At 44.1% G+C, this 22,201-nt stretch overlaps 1 protein-coding gene across 6 annotated transcripts in view; it reads left to right on the top strand.

The window, feature by feature from the left end:
- The window catches only part of GALNT9 (polypeptide N-acetylgalactosaminyltransferase 9), a 684,555-nt gene that overhangs the window by 531,868 nt on the left and 130,486 nt on the right, over positions 1-22,201 (top strand). For 5 of the 6 annotated variants that reach the window (XM_044990515.1, XM_044990516.1, XM_044990514.1 and 2 more), the window contains 2 exons: positions 14,235-14,401; positions 16,765-16,939. The exons of the other annotated variant lie outside the window; for it this stretch is intronic. In XM_044990515.1, coding sequence (XP_044846450.1) covers positions 14,235-14,401; positions 16,765-16,939 — 342 coding nt within the window. The remainder of the gene's footprint in view (positions 1-14,234; positions 14,402-16,764; positions 16,940-22,201) is intronic. 6 annotated transcript variants of the gene reach the window in all.

The raw sequence follows: 22,201 nt of genomic DNA, 5'->3' as shown, positions 1-22,201 counted from the left end.
CTGGGTATGCATTTGGACTATGCTGGACAACAGAGATAGCTAGAAAATGATTTTTTAATTTAAATTAAACGGTGAGGTTTTTAAAGAGCCTGTTATAATTAGCTGCTAGGAAATTGCTCTTTACTGTTAGCTTTAAATGTATGTGATTGTTCCATGCTGTACCAGTTTTAACTCTCCTTTCATTTATACAAATGCTGTAAAAATGCCGTGAGGCCCCAATCCAGCAAAGCTCTAAAGCATGTCCCTAGCTTTCAGTAGGTGAGTGGCCCCGGTGGAACTGAGGACATGCTTAAGCGCTTCTCTGGATTGGGGGCTTTATGCTGTAATTTAAGTACATCTTTAAAGTCCCTACAAGGTTATTTGTGCCTGCGTGGGGAACCTGTTCATATGCTTTATGGACCTGATCCAAAGCCTATTTAACTTTTTTGATGGCCATCATCTGTTGTTCATGAGGCTTAGTTAATTAGGACATTTTTCTGTCCCCATTAACCAGACTAATTCCATGTGATGCACACACCTTCACTTTGTCCTCTTTGCCTGACTCTGTGAGATATCCTTCCACAAGCATACATTTACTACTCCCAGTTCCTGTGCTCAACCTAATATAAAGCATCTAAACATCGAGGATTTAATGCTTCCATTCTCAGTGCTAAATCCGTGTTCTTTATGCATTTGTTCTTGGAACATAGGTTCATGCTACACCATAACTCTTCCCAGATACAATAAACTTGGTTCATTTTCAGTCTGACATAAACTGTGCTATTTAAAGTAAAAGAAAAACCTTGCGGAATTAATACAAGGCTACAGTTCAATTGTTTGCGTTCCTTTATATAAGTTGCAGGTTCACCTCCTCTGCCCCCCCCCCCCACCCCTCCAAGCACTGAGTTACCAAGAGGGAAATACCTGCAGAGTAAATTATGAATAGCATTGTCCTGCTAGGATCCTGAAATATTAATGACTTCTCACTGTAGTACCAGCGGAGCAAACTCTACTATGAGACAGATTACTCAGTCTATGAATGGCCTCTTGTTTGACTGTTCACTCCTCCAGTAGCCCTGTATTTGTACACGGTTAAAAAGTATCAGAGGGGTAGCCGTGTTAGTCTGGATCTGTAAAAGCAACAACGAATCCTGTGGCACCTTATAGACTAACAGACGTTTTGCAGCATGAGCTTTCGTGGGTGAATACCCACTTCTTCAGAAGGTACATCTTGCTGTTTAACCATTTGACCAGAGATGAAAGTAGGTCTCCTACAAAATAGGAAATAGCCCATGTTGCCAAATGTTGTGTTTCCTCCAGAGACTATAAGAAGCTTATTAGGTGAAGTAATAGCAATGAATAATTGCATTCAACCATCGTCCTCATACTGCAATGTGACAGTAAAACCCTAAAGAAATCCATGAAGAACTTTACAGTAGTTGCCTTTAAACACTTTTCTCTTATCTTGCAGATCTTAAAAGCAGCAAAGAGTCCTGTGGCACCTTATAGACTAACAGACGTATATGAGCATGAGCTTTCGTGGGTGAATGAATACCCACTTCGTTGGATGATGAATGCATCCGACGAAGTGGGTATTCACCCACGAAAGCTCATGTTCCAATACGTCTGTTAGTCTATAAGGTGCCACAGGACTCTTTGCTGCTTTTACAGATCCAGACTAACATGGCTACCCCTCTGATACTTGCAGATCTTAGTAACATTACAGCATCCCCTGTATGCTCCAGTCAATATGGAGCATGTCTTGTCAGTCAAAATTAAGCAAAACACATTGAATTTTGAATTTTTAACACTTGCAACAAAATCCAAAGAAAACCCTATAAGTTTACATAATTAATAAATTGGAGGATGCAGCAACCTGCTCATTATGCAGCTTGGAAAAGTGGTTACATTCCTTGAATACATTATTAATATTAATTTGATTTTATGCTCCTAGAACTTGAAGTGGAAGGGCTGATACACTGCCAGAGAAGGTGTTTTCTTGAGATTCCCAGTCCAGTTTTCCAGCTCTAAAAGACCTATGGAAACATCCAGACCCTTAGGTACTTAGGTGAACTAAGCCAAACTTGTTGAGGTTCACTCATAGTTTTCTGTAAAGTTCCCTTCTTGGGAGCTTGTCACATCCCCGTGGAGAGGAAGAGGACCTCCCAGTAGGAGGGCACGTTGGAGTTCACTACTGGTGATGCAGCAGGAAAGATGATTATGTTGACTTTGAATTGCCAGGCGAAGGCCAGCGACCTCTGGCAGGAAGTGTTTGTGTCTGTCAGAGTGCAGCAGCAATTTGTGTGAATGTATTTGCTATTAGAAATATATTTAGTTCATCACTTAGCTGAATAATTCCTTGTCATCTGTAGCTCGGTCATGAGCAGTTCATTGCGAGCATTCATTATTTGAAATGTGAGAGGTCATAGTTTTTATTGGCTATACAGGTCACATGGTATTCTTTCTGTTCTTTACTTACTCACTGTAGCTCTTAGAATTGGGTTTCAACATGATAATTCAGAACTATCTTTCTGACAACACGTGTATAAAACGTGCTTTTTTTGGTGACTATTTTGGCTAGTAAATACTTTGGATCAAATTCACTGCTGGTGTCAGTTGGTGCAGCTCCAGTGAATATGGCCCTTTTTTTGGTATCCCTTCACCTGATTTTCACATCCACCTGATTTCTGTTTTGCAGGAGCGCCGCCAGCTTTTTTGTCGCCCTAGGCGGCAGAAGGTCCCGCCCCCGAAATGCCGCCCCTGACAGAGACGGTGGAAGGTCCGGTTGCCGCGGTCACCGCCCCCCAAATGTTAGTGCCCTAGGCGACCGCCTAGGTCGGCTAATAGGTTGCGCCAGCCCTGCTGTTTTGAGATTCAGATTCAAAGAATCCCCAGATGTCAAAGGTAGACTTAGTTAGTGTCAAGTTTGGTCTGATTTTGCTCGGAAGCTGGGAGTCCACAGTTCACTCAAGATTGGAATCAGGATCTTGTTGAAGGATTTGTGCACTACTTGATAAACTTTGTGTGAGTTTTTAGTTATTAATGAGAGACCTGAAATCAGGCAGGATTCCTCATCATTTGGAGAATTGGTTTGAATATTCTGCACAGCTCTATATCTAACTGCAGCACTAAAACAAAAATAAAGGCATGTGGGGGATTGGATTTTTTGGATTGTTTTAGGCTTTTTGAAAGCATCTGTCAGCTTCTGCACTAATTTCCAATCAGGTAATTACTTGGTGATGCAGCGTGCCTACAGGCAAAGGCAGATCATGTTGGACACACTAGGGGAGAGGGTGAAAATTTCCTCCAGATGGTGTTTCTAAATGTATTAGTAAGTCAGGATAAGTTACTGCACAAGTTAAATACCTTTGCTCCCAGAAGGGTATGAGAGTGAATGATGTAGTTGTCATCCATTTTTCACATGTTAAGAAAGGTTTGCTGTGAAAGTGACTGGAGCTACTTTAAATGAAGCATTGTTAAAAACTTATAATTAAAATATGTGACTACTAGACCTAACAGACCTGATTCTGCTATTACTTGCTTGACGTAAGCTAGAAGTAACTCAGTTGAAGCCTAATGGGCCTCTTACTTCTACCAGTTTTAAACACCGTTGACTTCAGAGGAGCAGCTACTCCCGTGTAAAGGTCTTAAACTCAGACTGCAAGCCCTTTTGAGGCAGGGACCGCTTTTTATTATGTATGAATAGTGTCTAGTACAATGGAGTGCCAATCCCTGATTGCAGCCTCTAGGTGCTCCTGAAATACAATTAATACATTTAATTTAAAAAGTGAGAGAAGAATCAGGCCTAATGGAACTACAGTGGTGTGCAACCAGTGTGAGATCAGAATAAGTTTTCCTGTATCTTTTCAGCATGAAACTATCCATACGTAGTGTATCATTTAAATTATTTATGGCTGCGTTCATTTAGAGTTTAAAGAAGAGCCATGGGCAGTTTACAGCACCTGAGGCTCTGCCCCCGTATTGTGCAATCCACCTTTGCTGTAGCTTGACGTGTCATGCCTGAAATTTTGCAGAGAAGCACCACAGGACAGAAATCTCTGGAAAATGTGGCCTGAGTGTAGAAAATGGGAAGGAAGTGACAGACAAGACCGTAGTGTAGACAGTCGTACGTTCATATTACAAAGAGTATAAGTCAGGAAGGAGTTATTAGTATTTATTATTATATTTCTGATAGTGCCCACTATGTGCCAAGCATTTTTCAAACACTCAGGAAGGACGGTCCATACTCTGAGGAAGGAAGGGGATCTAAGAGATGAAAGCAGCGAGGTACATATGCACCCTGCCTCCACTTCCTGGAGTGTCACAGGGGTATGTACCAGAGCTTGCTGTCCCGCAACAAGAACCAGCACTGGAGGACATTGATATCTAGGAGTGACCATTGCTTTGTAAGTGACACAGGTTTATCCTGCCATTCTGCAGCTGCAGCCTCGCACCATGCATTCGCCAATGGCGAGATGTTGCGGCAGGCACTTCTGCTGATGCTGCATCACTAGCAGTGAGCTCTAACCATCCTACAGGTCCTACCATCTTCAGGTCCAGTCCCTCGCTGTGGGAATGTGGCAAGCACCCAAGAGAATACATTTTGGGAACCTTGCACATCTAAAGTGAGGGTGTGATGGGGCACCTCCCCTGCACTGGCCCTGAGAGGGTTAAAACCAGCCTAGGGAGGCAGCCAAAGGAGTGGTTGTAGGGGAAACAGCCCGTTAGGGGGGTGGCTGCAGACAATTAGAGCAGCGGCTGGAGCCGCCAATCAGGGCCCAGCCGGCCCATATAAAAGGAAGCTGCAGACCAGAATGAGTGAGTCTGCTCCAGGGAGCTCTAGGGAGAAGACTGGCTTCCTAGAGGGCTCTTGTTGGGCTGCCAGGACTTCCAAGCTTGAGGCCTTCGGAAGAGGGCAAAGAAGCTGGAGCCAGAGGCAGGAGCAGAAGGAACTGAGGCTGCGGGGAAGTGACCCAGGGAATAGAGACAGTGAGCTGGAAGGAGGAGGCAGCAGGAAGCTGCTGTTTGCAGGGTCCCTGGGCCAGGGCCCGATTTAGTGGGTGGGCCTGCCCCCTTCCCACTAGCCACTGAAGGAGTGGCCCAGCTGTGGACTGCCAAGCCATTGTGAGGAGTGGCTGAATTCTTGTTGGAAGAGTCCCCCTGCAGGGGGAGAAACCGGATGGTGACATGGCCGGAGGGCTGTCCCACGAAGCAGAGGCCGAGAGGAAGGAGCCATAACAAGTCTGCAGGCAGAGTTGAGGACGGGACAGCCACCACCACCCGAGGGTGCACCCACTGGGGCTGAGCTAATTCCTGAAATGCCCAGCAGGAGGCGTCAGTGTGGTGAGTGACCCTGTGACAGAGGGGTCTGAGTTTGATTCTTAGGACATAATAGTTATTTTTGTTGGTGGGTACGATGTGGCAGCCCGTAAGCCAGCCTGAACATATCAATCTCTCTCGGTCAGATTATCACCAGTAGAAGTCTGTCAAAACTCCCTTTGCAGAAGGTGTCTATAGCAGAGCACGGATCAGTTGGGATGGGGCTCCAAAAGTTCATTTCCACCATTGAGAATAAAAGTGATCAGGACAGAAGGAGCTGCTGCGGGGAAAGAGTGAAAACTGGCATTAAATCAATGGATTCAGATAGAAATGGCATAGAAACTGACAGTGTATCTGTTAGAATGTGATTCATGGTTTGATGATTATCAGTAATAATGACACCTCTCACTTAATAGCCTTTATTTGAGATTAGCACAGGGAGAAAGATTTGGCTCAAGTCCTGCTGATGAATGTGTGTGTTTTCTCATTTGCTTTCTGGGTGTGAAAGAAGGAAGTATGAAATGGAACAGGGGGAAATTCCAACAGCTGCAACAATTGACCTTTCCATCACAGTTAATGAGAACTCTGGAGATGACCATGGAATTGGTGTGTGAAGTTAGATGTGCACCAGGGATACTGGAAAAGGGATTATATTAGTTTATCCGACTGGCTTTTGGTAGTTATTTACTAAGCACTGACATATTGTGCTGGGTGATGAAGTAAACGGAGAGGAAGCAACAGCTCCGTTTGAAGAGCTCACAATCCAATAACCAAATCCTACAAAGTGCAACGTGGGCGCAGACCCTTTCACCTATCCGGAGCCCCACTGGGGCTCTTGGTAGGAAAGAGAAGTCTGCCTGTACGGCACACCTTGCAGGACTGGGGTTTGAGTTAGAGAAAGGGAACAGGCACTTCGTATATGCAGTCATTGTTAGAGATATTATTTTTTTAGAACATGTTTCTTTCCGTACTGGATTAACATTGAAAGGCTTCAAGAAGGAGAGATTTCACTGAAGAGCAAGAAGGGTCATGGGTGTTGAACGTTTGCCTGCAGGGTTTGTTCCTGGTTGAGTAACAGGGCTGCAAACTAGTACTTGAGAAAACCAGAGAGTTCAAAAGAGGAGCAGAAAGTCTAGTATTGGAAAATGATTGGTATGACTTCAAGATCCTCAGTGTTAGTCAGCGTGAAGTCCTGATAGGGGTTCCCAAACTGGGGGCTCTGACCACTTAGGGGGTCACGAGGTGGTTCCATGGAGGTTGTCAGCCCCCGGCAGCAGAGCTGAAGCTGTCAGCCCCACGCATGGCCATGCCCAGGGCTGACAGCCTCAGCCCCACCGTGCCTAGGGGGGTCGCACTCAGAGACTTGCTATGTGAAAGAGGTGACCAACACAAAAAGTTTGAGAACCACTGTATAGGTGATTCCTTTGAATAATGCACACAATGAACAATGATCTCCCGCATCCAGGAAAGGAAGCAAAAGACCCTTATCCCTTTGGCATCACACTGAGTTCTTTCAGCACTGTAATTGACTTTGCTCTTAGGGAAGAATCAGGAGATAGGATACAAGGGTCAGCTTCAGTTAATTGGACAAATGCTATTGTCGTTCAGTGTTCCAAAAACTGGCTGGACAGAGCAGTCAATGCCAACATGGAGTTGTCAAATACTTCAGTGTAAAAAAGCAGATAGGAATGTAATGATGTTTGCGGAGTAGGAAAAGCACAAAGTATTTTCAGCTGCCATTTTGGAAGAACTTGGATCATTAGTGCTGAGCTAATGGCTCTGAGGACCTGTCTAGAATAACAAGTCATCTTACTGTTATCGATCTGAATTGCTCCTTATCTTGTATCTGCTCATCTCCAACTAAATTGAAGTGTGGAGAAAGAAGAATGTGTTGATTTTCTTCTGTAGTGATAAAGGGGGCTTGAGACAGAGGAGGCCTATCAGGCAATACTGATTTGGAAAAGATTATCCATATGGAAAAAATCCTCCAGACATAATATTTCTAGTTTTTAAAAACAAAAGTCTTGAAGAGGCTCTGATTTCCCTTTCTTCCCCCAAGTCAAATGTAATCATCTCCTTTAAGAGGAGATTTGTTATCGGACCTCTTTCTTCACACTGATGGGAACTTCTGATATTATATATCAATCCAGTGGGAAAAAGCGGAAGCATATCTTGAACTCACTAGCTTATTATTTTTGTCCCTTTATTCTAATTCAGCAGGAGAGGAAAAAAATAATTCATTATTCTACAGGAAGAGATGGTCGTAGAATACTGCAGTCAATCATAGGACTGGAAGGGACCTCAAGAAATCATCTAGTCCAGTCCCCTGCATTCAGTACTTTCCACCAGAAGGAATAATAATTTTTGATTAGGGTTATTAGAAAAATTAGGATGGGACTGGGATTCTTTGTCGGAAAGATCCAGCATTCGTAAAGGCAGTCAGTTCTACAGTCGATAATTAGCCTTGTTGCTGAATAGAGTTAGAGCTAACTCCTAAACCAAAGCTCATTAGTTCAGAGGTGTTAGCATCTGAAAAGTGTCTCTCTGCTTATTGTGCCTATATTGAATGAGTAGGTGCTCTTAGTCCATTTCCTGTTGGATGAGGGTCCACATCATACACGCACAAAAAAATCACTACATCTAAACTAGCTGAGACCCTTTTTTTTAACATCCTCCCTAAAAGAAAAACCTGAAGGGGAAATGTAAAAACACACATTCCGAACGATGTGGTACTGGGGTGTGTTCCGAAGGGACTGAAGATGGAGAATCGTATTGTTGGCAGGCTTGTCTGAGAGAAGGTTTTATTTGTGGGGAGAAGGGGGAGAGTGGCGGGGGAGGAGGTAATCTCCCCCAGAACAGGGGGCTGGACTTGATAACTCCTCAAGCTCCATTCCAGCTCTACATTTCTTTGTTTCCCTGATTCTATATGCAGAACTTTCTTACTTGTTTCCCCCCACCCTCTTTTTCTTCACTCCTCCCCCCCTTTTTCTCAGCATTTCTGACATCCCCCCTATGGCCAGAGGCTAGCAAAGCACTTAACACATGCTTAAGTTTATGCACATGAGTAATTCACTTGAAGTAATGGGGAGCATTTGTGTGTTGAAACATAAGGACCTGTTTAACTTCTTTGGGATTAGACTGGGGGCAAAATATGCACATATCCAATCATTAAAAGTCTCTTTATTGATGCTAGTTCTCTTGTTCCATTTCTTGTCTTTTTCATTTGCCATTTGATAGTGATTCTCTACTCCTCTGGCCCCCGCCCTGCCTTGTCTTGAAAAGGATGAAATCTAATCCCTTCAGAAGTTCTGCAAGGAGTGGTGATGTTTTTTCCTTTTGTTGCTGGAATTAGGAGCCAAGTTTCTGCATGTACATTAGATCCATCTGCAGCTGAAAAGCAAGAGATAAACCCACAGTAGTACCCATCCTACTGGTTCCTTGGAAAGAGCACATTCTCTATTAAATACTTTAAAGATTCATGAAGCAACTTTAATTCCATTTGCATTTCTTCCTGGAGGGTAAAGCTGTCAGAAAACTCTAAGTATATTGCCTAATCCATTCTGAAACTCAGCGTATTAATGTCTGCAAGCAAAACTCATTCTGATGCTAGCAGATATACAGAAAGAGGGGGAAAGAGACTAGGAAAGGTTTTCTTTCTCTGGTAATTCCCAGTGGTGTTAGCCCCTCAGAAAATGGAGTAGCTGAAAATGATTTGGAAGACAGAAAATAAAAGACTGGATCAAATGCTGCTGGAGCCAAAGAGAGCAGGGAAAGGAGGTCCAGATAAAGGAAGCTTTCCTTCTCCTTTTTTGCTTTGGAGTACCAATGATCATTTGCTTTCTGATTGGCCTGATTTTTAATGTGTACTAGTTTTTGGTTAAAGTTTCTGTTACTGCCATGAGGTATTGAGGTTGGTCTGTAAAGCAAACAGCCTGCATATGTTTCTGCAGCTGAATTTAGACTCTAGAACAGTGGTCCCCAAACTATGGGGCATGCCTCTGTCAGGGGGCACAGAGGAACATTTGGGGGGGGAAGGGGCATGGTGGGGCCTAGGCCACCCCCATGGGAGTTGGTGTGGGAGTGCCACCCTGCCCTGCTCTTCCCCCAGCTCCGCTCCGGCCCTGCCCCTTGCTCCGTTCCCGGCTGCAGGTCCCCAGCCCTGGCCCCGTCCCTCAGCTCTGGCCCCTGGGCCGCGGCTCGGGTCCCCAATCCAGGGGGTGGGCACGGACACATTCCTTTCGCGGTAAGGAGGGAGCAAGAGGTAAAGTTTGGGCACCATTGCTCTAGCTATTGGAAGAAAGTTGGTATATTGGGAAACTGGCATAACATGAGGGGGAAACTGCATGAAAATTATTTTTGGGGTGGAGAAGATATTCTGGTGTTGAGCTCTAAGTAACGTTAAGAGGAAGTCCCTTATGGGTTCCTAACCTGGGCTTTGAAATAACCAAACCAGAGAACATCCCCTAGCATTCATCCTCAGTTTTACAAAAGCATGCCATATTGGGATTTGGGGAATATTGGGTCTATGACAGGTGCAAGGAGAAGTAATTCATATACTGGCTTTTAGCCATTTCTAGACACTTCAGAGCAGTGCTTAGCCACAGTAACAACAAATATTTCCACTTTGTCTAGCCACTCCTGAAGAACATGCAGTGCAAGAGCCATCATAAAGTGAGAAGATTTTCTAGTATGTTAGATCAATCTTTTCATTTAGAGGCAAAACACTGCTTTCCAGAAATGTTCTGTTAATAGAGGTAAAAGAATTCATTGAAGGAAAGTTAGTATTTCAATTGACATCAATGACTCACTCCAAAAGAAACCAATTTTATCTTAACAGAGTGTTTTTTAATAGTGTCCCACTGCACACCACAAAGTAAGCACTGAGACAAGAAAACATCCTCGTAAAAGTGAGCAAAAGAAATTGCTGTCAGATAATAATGCATTAATTTAAGCACCCAGTCCAGTGAGAAGCAGAGGGATCAAATGGAGAGGTTTTGTTTTAGGATTGTATTTGCTTGTTTTTTCATGTGGAATCTTAGCTGGCACTGAACTTGACAGCTAGGGTATAAAAACAGCTTGGTGCTTATGGTGTTTCAGGCCTATCAGTAAACCAGCTATTGAAAAACTCAGCAAATGATCAGGACCAGAAGGTGAAGGAAGATTATTTGAATATCCCAGGCTAAGGTCGTCTGAGCCTTGCACTAGATTTTATGCGTCTATCATTTGCTGTGAGCCACGGTCATAAGTGGGACTGTAAAGTAAACAGAAATCGGTTTCAAACCAAAGTTGTGGCGAGGGTGCACGGTGAAGAACAAGGGGCAGCTCTTCTGTTTGGGATTCCCCTCCATGCGAGTGGCATGCATGTAAAGATGTTACGTCTTCATTGGCGTCTCTCTTTTCCTGGGCTAGCTGTAGATTTTACAACACATCTCCAATTTAGCCGTCATCTCTCCAAATCCTCTTTATCTCCCTCCTTCCCTGGCAAGCCATCCCAGGTTGGCAAGGCAGCCCATCACAGCTTTGCCTGCTCTTCCGATCCTTTCTCTGCCAGTAGCTCAAAGCGAGGAGGGAAATCTCAGATTGGTGGCACCTCTTTTTTTTGAGCTGACCTTCCTTACCCACTGGGCTTTGGGGAAGTAATTGCTCCATTTCAGGGCCAGTATAACTTTGGATGCTGTGTAATCTTCAGTAAACCTTTGGGCCTGGCACAGAGGGAAGAAACAGCTCTTTTTAGTTTACTTTCATGAGCACTCTATTTACTGTACTTTTATGGCCCTGTTTCTGTGGTATCTGAGCACCTCATAAGTGCTATTATCCCCATTTTACAGAACTGAGGCACAGAGAGGCTAAGTGATTTGCCTAAAGACACATAGGAACCCAGTGGCGGAGCAAAGAATTAAATCCAGCTCTCCCACATACTAAGTTAATGCCCTAACCACTGCACCATCTTTTCTCTCTAAGCCACTCAGCTCAGTCCTACTCTACTTAAGGTTTATGAAACACCTAGGTCTCATTGAATCTGCTCAGAGGCTTAACACAGGTATTAACATATAATCACTCTCAAGCTAGCATTACATCATCTCACTGGCATAGTTACTCCTGTATCAGGAACTTTTGGCCTAATTTGGATCTCACATGAGCATGACACCTGTATAACCCAATTGATTCTGGAGTTGCTCTTGATTTGGGAGCAGTGTAAACAAGATCAGAATCAGACCCATGATACCTTTATTTACAGGTCCTGCTATTCTATTGCATGCTTTCACTGAATACCCCGTGAAACCCTTCAAGGTGCGTGCAGGATCCCATGCCCCATAGTGGGAAATCCAGCATATTCCATACTTTTCATCTGGCGACCCTGCGTGCTGCTGCATTTTAAAATAATGATCCTGATTGACTTCTGATACATGTTGGTATAAGTGAAAGGAGAACTGGGCCCGAAGAAAGGCAGCTTTAACTAGTAGAACTTTCAAAGCTCTTGCAATACTCTGCTCTTGTCCAAGTTACTTTTAGACAACACCAGATTGCTGCTTACACAAAAGCTATGCTCAGTGGTCTTTATAGCACAGATCACTGGCATGTGGGCTATAAGTAGCTGTGGTAACACTAACAGGAGTACTTGTGGCACCTTAGAGATTAACAAATTTATTTCAGCATATAAATTTGTTAGTCTCTAAGGGTAGGTCCATACTTACCCACCGGGTTGACGCGGAGAGTTCGACTGCTCGGAGTTCGAACTATCGCGTCTAATCTAGACGCGATAGTTCGAACTCCGAACGCGCTCCCGTCGACTCCGGAACTCCACCACCGCGAACGGCGGTGGCGGAGTCGACAGGGGAGCCGCGGAGTTAGATTCCGCGGCGTCTGGACAGGTAGGAAATTCGAACTAAGGTAGTTCGACTTCAGCTACGCTATTCGCGTAGCTGAAGTTGCGTACCTTAGTTCCAACCCCCCCCACCCACCCCCGTAGTGTAGACCAGGCCTAAGGTGCCACAAGTACTCCTGTTCTTTTTACGGATACAGACTAACACGGCTGCTACTCTGAAACCTGTGGTAACACTGTAATCGATGACCCGGCCACCCAGTCTCACAGAAAATAGAGTTGGGATGAGTAGAAATTATGAGTAACGGCTCATTTTTTAAATTCATAACAGATTTCCAGAGGTTACCCAGCAGTCAAACCATTGTCATCCCCAAAAAACTAACTGCTAATGGTGGAGAAAGAAGTCATCATTATGCTGAAGTGATGAGCAAAGAGGTCAAAAAGTTTGACAAGAGCAGGAAAAGTCATTTCCTATGGTATCATTAGCCGTATTTTAGAGGATAGGCTCCGTAATTGCTGTGATAATTGCGAGTGAATTTTGGCTGTGAGAACATGTAGGTCATTTTTTAAGTTCATGTCTATGTTAGCGGGAGAGATTTTCAGTAAAATGAGGCAGAATGGTACCGCAGAAGGGGCGCTGACTGGGAGACATAGACGCTCTTCCTGGCTGCGCCGCTCACCTGCTGTGTGAAGCACCCACACCTTAGAGAGCGAGAGAGGTACTAGGGCAGAACAGATGTAGGCAGGGAGGACAGACTTCATTAGTGATATGGTGCTCAGCTGTTTAAAAAAACCCAACACTCTATCACAGCTGCTAATAATTATTTTTCCAAGTTCCAATACCGATCCATTCAGATAAAGAGACCTAAAGGCCATTTGCAATGCTGCCACCTGATAACTCCCAATAATCACTGTCAAACCCGCCTGTTTGCATAGGGTGGGCATATGAATGAGTATTTGTTCCTTTTGACTTTAAGGCTTTGGAAGCATTGTATTTTGTTGCATTTCTTGCACTGTATTAGATGCACTTTTGTTTTCTTCTCTGACTGACCTCATCGCTGAGACCAATGCACAAAAAGGGAGCTCACAATGCTCAGAAGAGTGTGCCTTAGGGAACTCATGCAGCAGAGCAGCTGAGCTAGCACGTATTTTCAAGTAGGCGTGGGAGAGGTTTCGCACCTTTTGCAAAAATTCACGTTTTCCGATCCCACCAAAGTACTTTATTTCTGTATTTTCAACAGAAGCAACGAGTTTAATTCACAGCAATAACCTTGTCTTGCATTGAATTCACTGTGCTGGTGTAGACAATTAATCCACAACGTAGGTCTCAGTAGTCTATAAAAATGAGCATAGCAACTGCAGAGGAAATGAGAGAATGGTCTGTGGAGGGCAGGAATGAACCAGTATTTATTCCAGGCTTTCTTTGCTTTATCCAAAACTTCATTTAGGGACTGATTTGTAAATATGGTCTCACAAATTGAGGAGATAAGTTTTGTAAATACATCCATTTGTTTGCAAGCTGGACAGCTGCACAAATAACATTTGTGGGTGCAAATTCTTGTTTGCATGGGAAAATATGGTGCTAGCTTGGGTATAAATGGGGTTCACATGAAAAATATTGGGTATAATTTTGAGATCTACTTTTAGGCCAGTAAAATATGGGGCTTGAGCCAAATTTCTTTTAAGTCAATTGACTTCATAAGCAGAAGTGAGCCATGGTCCTTAATGTCTTGTTTTCACCTGTTTCTGGAGTCTGAGTAAAACATATAAATTGTACAGCATTTCATTTTGTATGAGATAATTTTAACCTTGCTGCAGCTAAAATCCTCTACCACTTCTGCCTACGTGCAGGCATATGCAAATATATGGTTCTGTTGTCATTAAGGTGATTAAATGTTAGCAGCACTTAACTAGGTGATTTTTCTTCAGGGCTAAAATGGTCTTCATTCGTACCCAAATGGTGTGTACCTGGGGAATGCCGTTCATTACAATAGCTCAGAATGAACAAGTACTTTGTGTTCAAATGCTGGGGAGGAGAGAGATGAAATCCAATCTTCTGCATGTTTAATATCTGTCTCTTACTGGGTTCTAGTTCTCACCTTGTTCTCTCCAGGTGCAAACAGATGATCTATTCCGATGACCTGCCCCAGATCTCGGTGGTCTTTATTTTTGTAAACGAGGCTCTGTCTGTCATCTTGCGCTCAGTGCACAGTGTTGTGAACCATACCCCATCCCATTTGCTCAAGGAGATCATTCTGGTGGATGACAACAGTGATAACGGTGAATGTCATTAACACCTGCTTTTTATCTCTTAAGTGTTTTATCCTGTGTTTTGTAATGAGATTAAATTGTAAATTGAAATAATTTAGTTACTTCTCATTTAAATGTACTTTTCCAAAGTTTGAATGGAACAAGCCTAATCTGAACACATCTGAAATAGCTGAGAGGAGGAATGTCAGAAACCTAACTACAGTTTTATAAATAATGGCCCAGATCCTCAGAGGATGTAAATCCCTTAGCTATGATCCAGTTTGCGTCAGTGGTGGAGCTGGCCCAGCGACTCCAGGTATACAAAACTCAGTCACGCTGGCAAGAAGCTACTCATGTGCAAAGTCCCATTGACTCACGTGTGTAACAACTTAACTAACATGAGTGAGGCCGTACAGTAGAACTTAATATATTTAAGTCTCTTGCATAAAATTCTTGATAGAAAATAAACCTTCACCAAAGTTGTCTATTTAAAAAAAAAAAAAGGATCAGACAGTTTATTTGATCCCCCAAACTTCCAGATTCAGGACAATGTGTCGATTATTAGCTCAGAAGATTAAATAAAGCAATTATACTTACAAAGGAATTCAGAGTTGCTGACTCTCTTTAAGGTTATATTCTGTTTTCATTTACACTGGGATAAATTGGACACAATTCCGGTGAAATGAATGGAATTGTTCCCAGTTTACCTTGGTGTAACTGAGATCTGATTCCAGTTCTGAAACTTTTATTTTTTTTGGTACTCAACAGCTAGTAATTGGAGTGCAAGAATCATACTACAAGAATACGTACAAAGCCAGTCTAACAGTAAAGTAATATAATTAACTAATACAAAAATAGCATGTGTGTTAACTAATATAATTTCTTAGAATTCAAAATGTAGGTCAGCATGATATTTGAGGTGTAAACAGTCATTATGGCTTAAGTAGGTTAGTAGCTCTCTTAATAGATTAGAAGAGTTTAAATCAGCAAACAGTGCATTTTTCTGTTATGTTTTAGGTATTTTCTGCTTATTTCAAGCTCTAGGATGCATATCACATCTTAAGATAGCTCCACTTAGAATAAGATCTCAAGTGTCGCATTTTCTTGAAAGCCCAGCAATTTGAACCTTCCTGTATTCAGATACTTCTCTTTCTCAGGAACCTCAAAAGAGAAACCAAAAAAAAAAAAAAAAAAAGACCTGGAAGTACTTGATCAGATTCTGCTCTCAGTTATACCAATGTAGGTATAGAATCATTTAGTGGAGTTACTCGGGATTTACATGAATATAACAGAGCAGAATCTGACCCAGTGTCGCTGAGGCAGCTTTTGTGGCTAGTCTCCACTGCTGAAGATTAACCAGATCCTTTGATCTGTCTGGAAATTGTTCCTATCTCTAACATAAGCCATGAGAATGGAGGACTCTAATATCACATAAGCCACTACAAGTTTATCTAGCATTTAAAAAAAGAAAGTATGGTAAATAAAATGTAGTGTAGTAATAATAATAGACCAGGCTGAACTTTTTAAAGTACAAAGCTCTTTATTCATAATTAATCCATTTATAAATGTATTGAAGTGAAGGCGAGTAGCATGGCTTATGAGTTCTGAATCACATGTAGGTGAATGAGTGGAAAGTGACACAGATGGGAAGGGGACTGTTTAGATATACAGTATCAGATTCCATTTTAAGAGGATGGTTTGGGGGAGAGGGCTTCTGAATTACGTTTAAGTGCAAACCCTTAAACTCGGGGCCTGCTTCTGATCTTTCTTAAGGCCCAATCTAAAGCCCATTGAAGTCAATGGAAAGACTCTTGTTGACTGGTGTAAATCAAGAGTAACAACACTGATGACAATTGAGTTGCGCCGGTGGGTGATCAGAATCAGGCTCACAGAGACTGTCAGAAGTTGTTTGGGGACTTGCACAGTAATCGTTATTTTGAAACTAATTGAAACTCGATGTTCTCTAAACATTGGAGAAAATCCTGAGCAGTGCTGAGTCATCTGCAAATTCCCAAGTGGCCCAATACTGAGGGTCTTATTTAGGCAAAATGCCTGTAAAAGTCAGTGTATAAAATCTGATCTTAGTCCAGAGTAACACCATTGATTTGCATGGGATTACTCTGGGTTTACATCACTATAACTCAGAACAGAATTTGGGCCAAGCCAAGACCTTAGAACTGGGCCCATGTACATCAGTGGAAGCTGCACATGCCTAGCACCCCTCGGAATAAGGCCAATTGTTTGGGAAAGTCTCAGCCTCAGAATTATTTTTGTGTCCATGGGCTTAAAAATGTTTGTTCCAGGGTAAATCATATTTAAATAAAATAATATGTGGTGAGTATATATTCTCAGTGGAAATCTCTTTTGAGAGCATGTGTGTGTCTTTTTTACAGTTGAGCTGAAGTTTAATCTGGACCAGTATGTCAATAAGAGATACCCAGGCCTGGTGAAGATAGTACGCAATAACAAACGGGAAGGACTGATTCGAGCCAGAATCCAAGGCTGGAAAGCAGCAACTTCTCCCATCGTTGGTTTCTTCGATGCTCATGTTGAGTTCAACACTGGCTGGTAAGGCATTTTGATGGCAACATGGATGTCTTTACATGAGGGATTTCCCACAGGGAGAGTATGCTGCAGTGCAAACAGCAGCGCTATTACACTGCACGCTACTTCCCAAAGCTTGTAAATGAGATTTTCTCAGTGACGAGAGCCAAAGAATTCCAGTGATGAGCTCGCTCTAGGCTTGGGAGCATTAGCAGTTTAATTTGAATAACGTTCTTGGTTGTTGCAACGTTACAGAGTGTTGAAGTCTCCTGCAGTGGCTGCCAGATCCATTAAGGACTGTCATTCTAGCTCCTATGCAGTTCAACGTACAGGGAAACAATTTGCATGGAAATCAATCTGAGATCCCTGAAGTGAGCAAATGGTGAAAAACCATTAAGCAAGTTCTGTGCTCAAGGACATTTTAAAAATAGATTGTCGAGTGCTTTCATTTCATTGTGTTTTGTTTACTCTCCATTGTTTGTAATTTCCTTCTAGAAGCTTGAATATAAACATGATTTTTTTTCTATATATTTTCTTGCATTTACATTTTGGGGGAATTATTTCCTGTGTTTCTAATGCATCTAGAAATCAGTATGCCTCTTTTTGTTTGTTTTCCAAACCAGCAACTCTGATGATGTGAGCATAGCTCTGAGTTTAATGGGCTAGATTCTCAGGTGGGGTAAATCTTTGAAGCTCCATGCGCTTCAGTGGGATCAAGCCAGATTACACCAATATCTGTTGTGGTATAACTCCTGAAGAACCAACAGAGAGAGCACAAGAGCAGAAAACACTATTTTGGCATAAGTTGCGCTGAACCTTACAGTGTATTTCTTTTAAAAGAACACAAATTGGCAACAGGAATGAGTTTATTAAGAAAATAATCCACATGTTAATGAATTTCCCAATAGGTAGCACTGCTGGAAGTAGGTTATGAATGGACTCAGCTGAGAAAGGACAGCTGGGACATATAGAGTGAATGTCTTTCCAAAAAAACAACAACAAGAAGGAACTAATTTTTTATTAGGAAACACCACTGTGCGGTTAAGTGTTTGTGTTTTGAGGGTCTGGGAGGAAGTTTAAAAAAAAACAATACCCAAAAAGTAGCTCTAGGTATAGCCAAGGAGTATCCTCTGGGAGACGCTTGACTGCAACCGCCCTGTAGATTTTGGGGGCAGTTATTTTTGTTGATACGTTTGCGTCTCGCAAGTCTTTATAAAATAAAAGCTGCGATAAAATAAGCTCTGTCGCACTGCAGCTGATGGGACTTTTCTTGGACTATTTCACACCAGACACTACAATTACACGGAGAGCGATTCCTGTGCCTGCGGTAACAACGTTAGACTAGCTCATGCTTTGTTTTTTAACCAGCAGATACACAGTGTCACGTCAAGTGATCTTGGTTGTCAGTGGGAGGCCATGTTGGCTGCTGAACAGGGCAGAGGCCTGGGTTCTGGTCCTGGCACTTAGCATATCTGAGCCGCCGTTTCCCTTTCCATACAGCGAGGAAAATGGTGCTGATCTCCTTTGTGAGGACTTTGAGATCTACTGCTGTAAACGGCTGTGTAAAAGCTAGGTGGAGTAACTACCCAGTAAGAGGGGGTTGTTGTTGTTTTCTTAAAGCTTGTTGTTTTGTAGCAACGTCATGGAGGACCAAGGTCAGCATGGGCAGAACCTAATACCGTAAATGAGACTGTCTTAAGGTGACCAGATGTCCCGATAAAATCGGGACTGTCCTGATATTTAATCCTTTGTTCCGCATCCCGATCAATGTACGATCGGGACGCCATTTGTCCCGATATTCAGCTAAGGAGGCGAGTGGGAGGGAGGCAGCCAAAGGGGAGGGGAGGGAAAAATTGCAGCCAAGCTCCCCCCTCCATGCCTCCTTCTCCCCGCTCCCACCAGCTCCCACCAGCATGCTGCATCCCTGCTCCTCCCCCTCCCAGCGCTTCCCGCCGCCTAACAGCTGTTTGGTGGCACTTAGTGCTTTCCGGGGGGGAGGGGGGAGGAGCGGGGACGCTGTGCGCTCAGGGGAGGAGGTGGAGAAGAGGCAGGGCAGGGGCGAGGACTTGGGGGAAAGGGGTGGAATGGGGGCGGATGCTTGGGCCGGAAGAGGCGGGAGGTGGGCAAGCACCTACCCAGCAGAGGGGAAGTTGGCGCCGTCGGGGTGAGTGGAGGTTGGGGAGGGTGAAAAGGCGAGTGAGCGGCGGGCGGGCGGGATGAGGAGGCGAGCGGTGGGTGGGGGACTGAGGAGGGACGCAGCAAGCCAGCGGGGGATGAGAAAGGGTGCAAGGCGGGGCTGAATGGGGAGGGGGCAGAACGTGGGGCAGAGTGGGGGTGGAGCCTGGGAGGAGCGGGACTGTGTGCGGGGCTGACGGCACCCCAATGTGTCCCGATATTTTAGGGTTGTGATCTGGTCACCCTACTGTGCGTATACTATTTAAAAGCCTCTATGGACCAGCGGCCCCATTCTGGTATGCGCTCCTCTCAGCACATGCTCAACTCCCGTGATTACCACTCAGCCTGAATCTGCAGCTACTTTGAGATCATTGCCCCCCTTTGTGAGAGCTCTGCTCAGGCAGTCGCTGCAGAGTCGAAAGCAATCAGAGTAGCAAACACACATCAAAAGGATAATGTATCCCTTTGCTTCAGAGGCACAAGTGGAGGGCAACAACACTGCCACTTTATCTTACTCCTATTCCCTCTCCCCTTCAAATCATGGGCGTGTCTACAACCATCTCCGCCACTGATGTAGTAGCCACTCCGCTTGCTTTTCCCATTCCAGCCGATACGGACTTAAAGGAGCTTCTGTCAGTCTATCTTCCTGCTTCATTTTTCAAATGAAGTTACTGTTAAGTACTTGGTGTGTTACTCCCACCCCTTATCAGGACAAGGAATGGAAGATTCCAGCCCTGGGATTCAATCCTAAATCTCAGAGCAAGGCACTACTCCATCTACATTCTCTCATTAAGGTTCTGGTCCTGTAGGAACTACTTTTTCCAGATTGCAAATCTATAATAATATGCTCAGATGGCACGTGAGTTGTTTCCATTGAGACCTGCATATCTTGTCTTTTTGAGGTGACTGAACAGAAAACGTGGCTTTTCCTGTGGAAAAAAGCTCCGGCTTTGTGCTCAGTTTGGGGTGTAACCAGCGAGTGGTGTGGCTGTAATGCAGTCTGCTTGTGACTGGCAAAGGAGAGTCTTCCAAGTATCACTTTGGGAGATAGACTGGTGCACAAATGTAAAGAAACCCACCACAGTGAGAACATAAAGGGGAAAAAAAGTACGAAATTGCCCCTTAGTGATGAAGGGCCAGGTTCAGCCTTGGTGGAAGTGGGTGCAGGTCTCTTGACTTCAGTGAAATTGCTCCAGCATACAGGGCCGCCCAGAGGATTCAGGGGGCCTGGGGCAAAGCAATTTCGGGGGCCCCTTCCATAAAAAAAAGTTGCAATACTATAGAATACTATATTCTCGTGGGGGCCCCTGTGGGGCCCGGGGCCTGGGGCAAATTGCCTCACTCCCCCCCCATTCCCCCCGGGCAGCCCTGCCAGCATAAATCAATGTGAATATGGCCAGAGGTTTCAGAATTGTGGAGAACAATCTGGGGCAAATATTTAGAAGTCTGATGATCCTCCCGGATCTCTCTTCATCTAGTTGTTGGAGACATATTGCTGCTTTCCATTTCAGGAAACTAAGGTTTCTTTTAATTTATTCTCCATTGGACTTCTTTTCCCTTCCCAACTTTACCCTGTGTTATTGTCCCCATTCTGGCTCAGTCTTCAGTAGATGTAAATAGCTTCAGTGGAGCAACAGTGATTTACACCAGCTGAGGAACTGACCCCTTGTGTGTTTCTCTGGCTTATTAATCAAGCCGTGCTACAGTACATGTTATGAAACAGTCCATCATGTCCTCAGTAGACACAAGGACATGGCAACTGGCTGCTAAATGGTCCAGCATAACATTAACAGAATAGCACTGAAAGGAAAAGAGACTGAAGTTATGTGGACAGATTTTTTTTTGAGGGAACGTCAACATTTTTGGCGAGGGTTAAGTAAATTGCAGTCTCTTCTGTTGACACTCTGAGGATGCAAGACTGAGATAGTAAATGTACACTAGGACTTAATCACCCCAGGTTGGTCCCTGAATGTCATCAAAATAGAGCAGAGGTGAGAGTCACAGTTTGATTCAGCTGAGATAGCCAGTGATTTGGAAGGCAAGTCTTTTATATTAATCAGGAGAGAGATGATGAGACTGTGACTTGGATATTGAACATAAATGATCTCATATGTTTAAACACTTTCCCTAATCAAACAAAATGAAAATGAAGTGGTGGTGTGTATTTTAAAGGAAAGCAAGTCATTGATGATATTAGTGCGTGAAATGAATATTTGGCCTTAAAACAGAGCAGTGTTATTTGCCTCTGGGCCTTTTTTACATCTTCATTCTCACTATCGGGTCTGTACAGTATGTGGTTACTGCATTTGCAAACATCATAGAATTATGGAAATGTAGGGACCTTGAAAGGTCATCTGATCAAGCCCCCTGTGCTGAGGCAGGACCAAGTAAGCTTAGACATCCTGACAGGTGTTTGTCCAACCTGTTCTTCAAAACCTCCAGTGATGCGGATTCTACAACTTCCCACAGAAGCCTGTTCCAGAGCCAGGGGCAACTCTAGGAATTTCGCCGCCCCAAGCACGGCGGCGTGCCGCGGGGGGCGCTCTGGTGGTCGCCGGTCCCACAGCTCCGGGGGACCTCTTGCAGACGTGCCTGCGGAGGGTCCGCTGGTCCCGCGGCTCCGGTGGCGCATCCGCAGGCACGCCTGCGGAAGGTCCACTGGAGCCGCGGGACCAGCGGACCCTCCGCAGACACGCCTGCGGGAGGTCCACCGGAGCCGCCTGCCGCCCTCCCGGCGACAGGCAAAGCGCGCCCCCGCGGCATGCCGCCCCAAGCGCGCGCTTGGCACGCTGGGGTCTGGAGCCGGCCCTGTCCAGAGCTTAACTACCCTTATAGTTAGAAAGCTTTTCCTAATATCTAACCTAAATCTTGCTTGCTGTGGATTAAGCTGATTACTTCTTGTCCTACCTTCAGTGGACATAGAGAACAATTGATCAGATCACTGTTCTCTTTATAACAGCCCTTAACATATTTGAAAACTGTTATCAGGTTCCCCCTCAATCTTCTTTTCTAAAGACTAAACATTCCCAGTTTTTTTTAACCTTTCTTTATAGATCTGGTTTTCTAAACCTTTTATCATTTTTGTTGCTCTCCTCTAAACTCTTTCCAATT

Source organism: Mauremys mutica, chromosome 16 (genome assembly GCF_020497125.1).
Source record: "Mauremys mutica isolate MM-2020 ecotype Southern chromosome 16, ASM2049712v1, whole genome shotgun sequence".
NCBI classification, from domain to species: domain Eukaryota; kingdom Metazoa; phylum Chordata; order Testudines; family Geoemydidae; genus Mauremys; species Mauremys mutica.
The sequence above is the reverse complement of the archived record's forward strand: the minus strand, read 5'-3'. Positions and strand labels throughout refer to the sequence as shown.